This window comes from Crocuta crocuta, unplaced genomic scaffold, assembly GCF_008692635.1.
Source record: "Crocuta crocuta isolate KB4526 unplaced genomic scaffold, BGI_CrCroc_1.0 scaffold50, whole genome shotgun sequence".
Taxonomy (NCBI): domain Eukaryota; kingdom Metazoa; phylum Chordata; class Mammalia; order Carnivora; family Hyaenidae; genus Crocuta; species Crocuta crocuta.
The window spans coordinates 7,858,142-7,863,962 of NW_027527428.1; the positions used below are offsets into that span (position 1 = coordinate 7,858,142).

The 5,821-nt window shown below is 59.8% G+C and overlaps 1 protein-coding gene across 1 annotated transcript in view; it reads right to left on the reverse strand.

Moving 5' to 3' along the window:
• Positions 1 to 2,155: 2,155 nt before the first annotated feature.
• The window catches only part of OGFOD3 (2-oxoglutarate and iron dependent oxygenase domain containing 3), a 21,980-nt gene continuing 18,314 nt past the window's right edge, over positions 2,156 to 5,821 (reverse strand). Inside the window, exons 8-9 of the mRNA XM_077755859.1 lie at positions 5,132 to 5,255; positions 2,156 to 2,472 (exon numbers count right to left, since the gene is read on the reverse strand). Coding sequence (XP_077611985.1) covers positions 2,336 to 2,472; positions 5,132 to 5,255 — 261 coding nt within the window. The 3' untranslated portion in view covers positions 2,156 to 2,335. The remainder of the gene's footprint in view (positions 2,473 to 5,131; positions 5,256 to 5,821) is intronic.

A 5,821-nucleotide genomic window follows, 5' to 3' on the forward strand; every position in this document is an offset into this window, starting at 1 on the left:
AGCTTCAGGCAGTCCGTGGCCTGGGGACTGTTGTCCGGTGGTCGGCCCCACCCTGCCCTCCCTCCACGTGCGTACTTTCTGGTCCCCACGGCGGCCCCTCAGCGAGCACACCATGGCTCCCCTCTTTCACTAAGTTCTTCTCCTTCACACCTGAGAAACCTGGACGTGGGGGCTGCCAGGCCACATGGGCCCCAGGTGGGGGTTGGGGCAGGTGCTCAGCCCCTCTTTGCCCTCTGTGGGCCTCAGGCCCCTGCAACGTCTCACCCCAAAGCTTTGTGTCAGCATGAAATCCTGAGGCTGCTGGGAGCCAAGGGGCTTGGGGCCGGGTGAGGGCTGGGCCTGCGGCCTGACGGGGGGAGGGCACCTCCGTTCCTGCCCTCTGCCTACCCGACCCCTCCTTCCTGTTCTGCACCCTCCCTCCCCGAGCCCGTGGCCACTGGGCAGAACGGAGATGGACAGCTTGTGCCTACTGTGTGCCGGGTTGGGCAGCAGGAGGCTGGCAGCCACAAGCCTTCCAGATGGTCAGGAGAGGGCCCTGAGGTGGGTGACTTTAGGGGTGAGGGGAGGCGCTGACCAACGGCATGGGCAGGTGTCCCCCACTGTGTTGGGCAGGGGAGGGGAGGGTGGCTGAGTGGACAGTGAGGGTGGGGTACCAGCTGGGGTCTCATAGCTGGGTCCTGACCCAGCTGAGGGGTCTGTGCCCCAAGACCCCTGAACACAGTGTGTCTGGGCCACGACCCAGGCACCCTGGACATGAGGCCTCAACGGTGGCCCGCGGACGGCCAAGCCCACCCCCACCCTGCACTGGCCCCACAGAGACCGGCACAGAGAGGCCCACTGTACTGCCTCTGCCAGACCCCAGCAGCCCCATGGGTAAGGAGGGTCTCTGCTGTGTGGCTGGGGTCTGTTCTGGGGACTGCGAACCCCAGAAGGGCGGGTCAGGTATAAACACGCGGCCCGCTTTTTCCCGGGGACAAAGCCTTGGTCCGGTAACCCACCCTGGGCACGAGGAGACCCCAGGTGGCGCCCATCCTCACCCTCATGGGAATGTTCCAGAAATGGGCCACCCCACATCTGTCTTCTCTACCGAGGGGCACAGAGGAGACCAGCCATGCCCTCAGGCCCGGGAAACCCAGAGAGCTGAAGCGGGGCACCAGCCTGCTGTGTGACTGCGGCAAGGTCGTGAGCCCCATGTGTCCGCGGGGATGGGGATCGCACCCACGATGCCCACAGTGGGGCCTCCTCAGGATGAGGGACTGCCTGCACCCTCAGCTCTGCTGGGATCTGCTTGGCCTCCAAGGTATGGACCCAGAGGAGTGTCGAGGTGGGGCCGCAGGTCTGTGGGAAGACGGGGCTCAGGCACCGGCCCTGGTACCGGCTGCGGACCCTCCCCCGCCACTCTGTGGGGACAGCACCCAGCTGGTGGGGGTGGGGTGAGAAGCAGGCGGGAGGCTGGGCTGGTGAACAGGAGCCTGCAGAGCACCTCCCGGGGAGGAGCTACCTGGGTTCAGGGCAGGCAGCGTGCCCTGCGCGCCCTCCTACTGAAACTCAAGATCAAGTTGAACACTGGTGTTTATGTCAGTCAGTCCAAAAGGGTCTGGACGAGCAATCAGTAATGCTCCCTCTTTCCCCCACGCTGCCCTGGAGCCTGGGGGCCTGAGGTTCAGCTGAGGGTTAGTTTATTGGCGTCCTGTCCCCTGCTTGTCCTCGATCCGCCATCGCTACTTGTCTGATCTGCTCTGTGTCCTTTGCCGGCGCTTCCCCAGATCATACGTGCTGTCTGGGGAATCGATTCCCGCCACCCCACCCGGCCTCCCCCGCACCCTGCCTGCACAGGGACTTGTGCGGGGCGTGACCGGCTTGGTTTCCGGAAGACGCTGTGTCAGGTGGGACTCACATCCCTGATGTCTTCAGTCCTCGGCCCCCAGTGCGTCTCCCAGAGCCGAGCACTCACTGGACTTTCTCTGCAGGCCCTGGCATCATCCACATTCAAAAGTCAGCCTTCAATGCACACAGCTGGGTGAGGCCCAGGCAAATGACTGTCGGTCCACAAATGGGAATTTCCACCCAGGGCCCCAGGATCCCCTCTTGAGGAAGGGTCGCTGCTAGCTTCTGGGCCCGATGTCAACGGCACGCCGAAGCAAACACACAACGCTTGGGCGGTGAGGAGCCGCTTCCCCTAATTTACTTACAGACGAAAAATGATCGAAACATCAGGAAATCAAAATCCAGGGTGATTCGTAAGGCACCTTGTTCAAAGGACATGGGCTAAAACGGGGGGAGAGAAGGGCGTTCAGTGTGACTGCTTCCCAGCGGGAGGGCGCCGTGAACAGGGCTACGTGAACTCCGGGTCTGCGATGCCGTGGTCAGGGTTGCAGGTGAAGGCGATGGTGACGGCGTAGCGGGTGCCCCAGCGGACCTTCTCCACACGGTGCAGGTTCTCGGACCCCGAGGTGAAGAAGGACACCCGACCTGGGACAGAAGAGGGAAGTGACCCGGAGGCTACGCACGTGCCAGCCCGGACAGGGCAAGCCAGGAAACGGGACAGGTGCCCCCACCACGGGAATGGCCACGGCAGGAGGCCTCTGTGTGTGAGGGGCACCCCAGCTCCCGGCCCGGCCCGGCCCTCTTTGTGGTGGGCGGGCCCAGACGTGGGGGTCAGGTCCTGCCAGCGCCGCCTCGACAGGCCGTGTGACCTCCCCAGGCTCACCCCTCACAGGCTTTTGGGTTCTAATCCCATGTCAGACAGTACCAAACCCTGGAGACTGATGGCGATGTTTTACCAAAGAATCAGGAAAGACCTGTCAAGACAAAACATCCAACGCCTCGTCAGCTCCCTTCAAGTGGAGATAAAAGGTGAAGACCTGGGGAGAGGCAGCTTCTGGGTGTCTGGAGTAGGGGACCCTCCAGCCCGTCCATTTTCAGACAACTCCATGTTCAGCTGCTTCCATCTTTTTTTTTTTTAATGCTTTATTTATTATTGAGAGAGACAGAGACAGAGACAGCATGAGGAGGGGAGGGTCAGAGAGAGAGGGAGACACAGACTCCGAAGCAGGCTCCAGGCTCTGAGCTGTCAGCACAAACCCACGAACCGTGAGATCATGACCTGAGCCGAAGTCGGACGCTCAACCGACTGAACCGCCCAGGTGCCCCCAACTGCTTCCGTCTTTAGCTGACCTTGCACACAGCACTATAGGATTTTCTACAAGCGAGCTGACATTACAAAGCCATGATGGAGGAAGCTGAGATTCAGCAGGTGCTATGCTCTGGCTGCGTGGCCAGGCCCAACAGCAACCACATTCCCTTCACAGTTACTGCTGGAGGGGCACCTGGGTGGCTCAGCCAGTCGAGTGTCCAACTCTTAGTTTCAGCTCAGGTCATGATCCCAGGGTTGTGGGATTGAGCCCTGTGTCAGGCTCTGCGCCGAGCATGGAGCCTGCTTGGGATTCTCTTCCTCTCCCTTGCCCCCTCCCCTGCTTATGTTCTCTCTCTCTCTCTCTCTGTTTCTCTCTCTAAGATAAACAAAACAAAACAAAAAAGAAACACAACACAAAAAACAACAAAAACCACAAAGCACTGCTGGACAGTTGACTGCCTCCTTCCATACTTGCAAGTTAACTATAATCTTTGCAAAGGAGAGAAGAATCCATCTCAGACGTGCACTGCTTTCTAGCTGTACAGAGACCCGGGCTCTGCTCGGAAATAACAGAGCAAAAGAAATGGTGGACGCACAAGAAAACCCATGAGTATGAGCCTGAGGGCCCCTGGAGCTCACACTCAGTGCCATCCCTTCCTCTGGACCAGCCAGGCCACCCCATGGGAAGGAAAAACTTTCCCAGAGCAATCCAGACCCACCACACTTTCTGAGACTTACATTTATTTATTATTATTATTTAAAAGAATTTTTAAATGTTTTATTTATTTCTGAGAGAGAGAGAGACAGAGAGGCAGAGAGAGGCAGAGAGAGAGAGAGAGAGACAGCGTGAGCAGGGGAGGGTCAGAGAGAGAGGGAGACACAGAATCCGAAACAGGCTCCAGGCTCCGAGCTGTCAGCACAGAGCCCGACGCGGGTCTCGAACCCATGAACCACGAGATCATGACCTGAGCCGAAGTCGGACGCTTAACCGCCTGAGCCCCCCAGGAACCCCATACACACTCAGTTCTATAAACATGAAACATTTCAGAATTCAGAAAAGCTACTTTCTGGCTTTTTACATTCTTCAGTAAACGACTTAGAGATTTAGCTCAGCAACCGAGTAACCAAGCATGTGAGATAATCAGCAACCGAGTAACCAAGCACGTGAGATAATCTCAGTGTCTGTGATCCTAGGTTCTCTTTTTCTCCTGGGCAACGAGGGCGCCTCTCAAAAGCATGTGCACGTGCTCACGTGACAGCCTCAGTGGCAGAAGCTTCTCGGGTTCTTTACCTGTTAAACCCCTGGAGCCGTGGGGCACCCAGGGCCCTCCTGCGGCTGACGGACTTTACTGCTGCACCTTTTCCTGTGCTCACGCCACGGAGGAAGGAGAGCAAACCCTGAGCTGTTTAATTTCCTTTTTATGCCTTTTGATTTCCAAGCCACTTGGTGTCCAATTCAGAACTACTACCAGGTGCAGTTTGGACCCACCAGCTTGGGGGACTGCCCCGTGGCCGATGGGAACATTCTGGCCCAGCCAGGTGAGCAGCTCACAGGCCTGACGGAGCTTCCCGCCGGCCGGAGCCAAGGGGCGGGGCCTGGCTCTGAGTCCCGGCTGGGAGCCCACCCTTCCCACGGTGCCAGCAGGGAGGGGACACCTCACCTGCAAAGCACCTCCTCACTGGCCAGCTGAGCGTCCGCGCTGTGCTGGGGGCCCTGGGCGCTCCAGGCCCACCTGTTCCGGGGGGCAGGTCCCGGTGCCCAGGGCCGTTATCGACATTGTCAGGGCAGGAATATCACCGCACTGAAGCCCCCTTGGGGAGGGACAGAGCAGGAACGCACTGTGCGGCAGGGAGGGGTGGGCTCTGGGGACCACTGTGCCGTGGCAGCCGTGACCGTGGACGATGGGGCCCCTGGGTGTCAAGGACCAGCAGACGCATCGAAGCCAACGCCCGCCCTCCTCCCTGCAAGCCCGGGGCTGCCGCGGGAGGCCCTACCTGCCCTCGGCTCCACGGTCCTGTTGACGCCCTCCTCCACGAACACAAATCTCCCTCCACCGAAGTCGTCCAGGTAGTCAGACAGGTAGAGCAGCGAGGTGTAGTCGAAGGAGCCGTAGGTCACCTGTGGGCAGAGCGGAGGGAGCCTGTCACCATCCAGGTCTCGAGGGGCACACAAGCCCAGGACCCGGCGCTCAGTCTTCAGAGGTCAGCGTACAACAGGCAGGCACCTGACGGAGGCCGCTCACTGCCCTCTCGACGTCAGAAACGCCTCGGTTGTGTTTGCTGGGACTCCAGCACAGCTCAAACGCCCGACAGCTGTCTTCCACAAAGGCAGCGTGTGCGGGACGCAGGGCAGACAAGCCCACGTGCCACAGCGATTCCCGGGATGGTGGCCGTGTCCTCGCTGACCAGCAAGGCCCGTCTCCTGCGCCAGCAGCAACGGCAAGTGCTTTTGCTCTTTCAGATGTTGGGTGACCCCAGCCTTTGTTCTTAACTTGAATAAAATACACATGCCACGAATCTACCCTTTTCACCACCTTCAGTGCGCAGCCCAGGGGCCGCCGGGGGCAGCAGCTCACTCTCACTATTGTGCCATCAACCCCCGTCTGACTCCAGAACTCCATCCTCCCAAACGGAAACTGCCCCATTACACACTCACTCCTGCCCCCCGCCCCCTCGCGCCCCCCC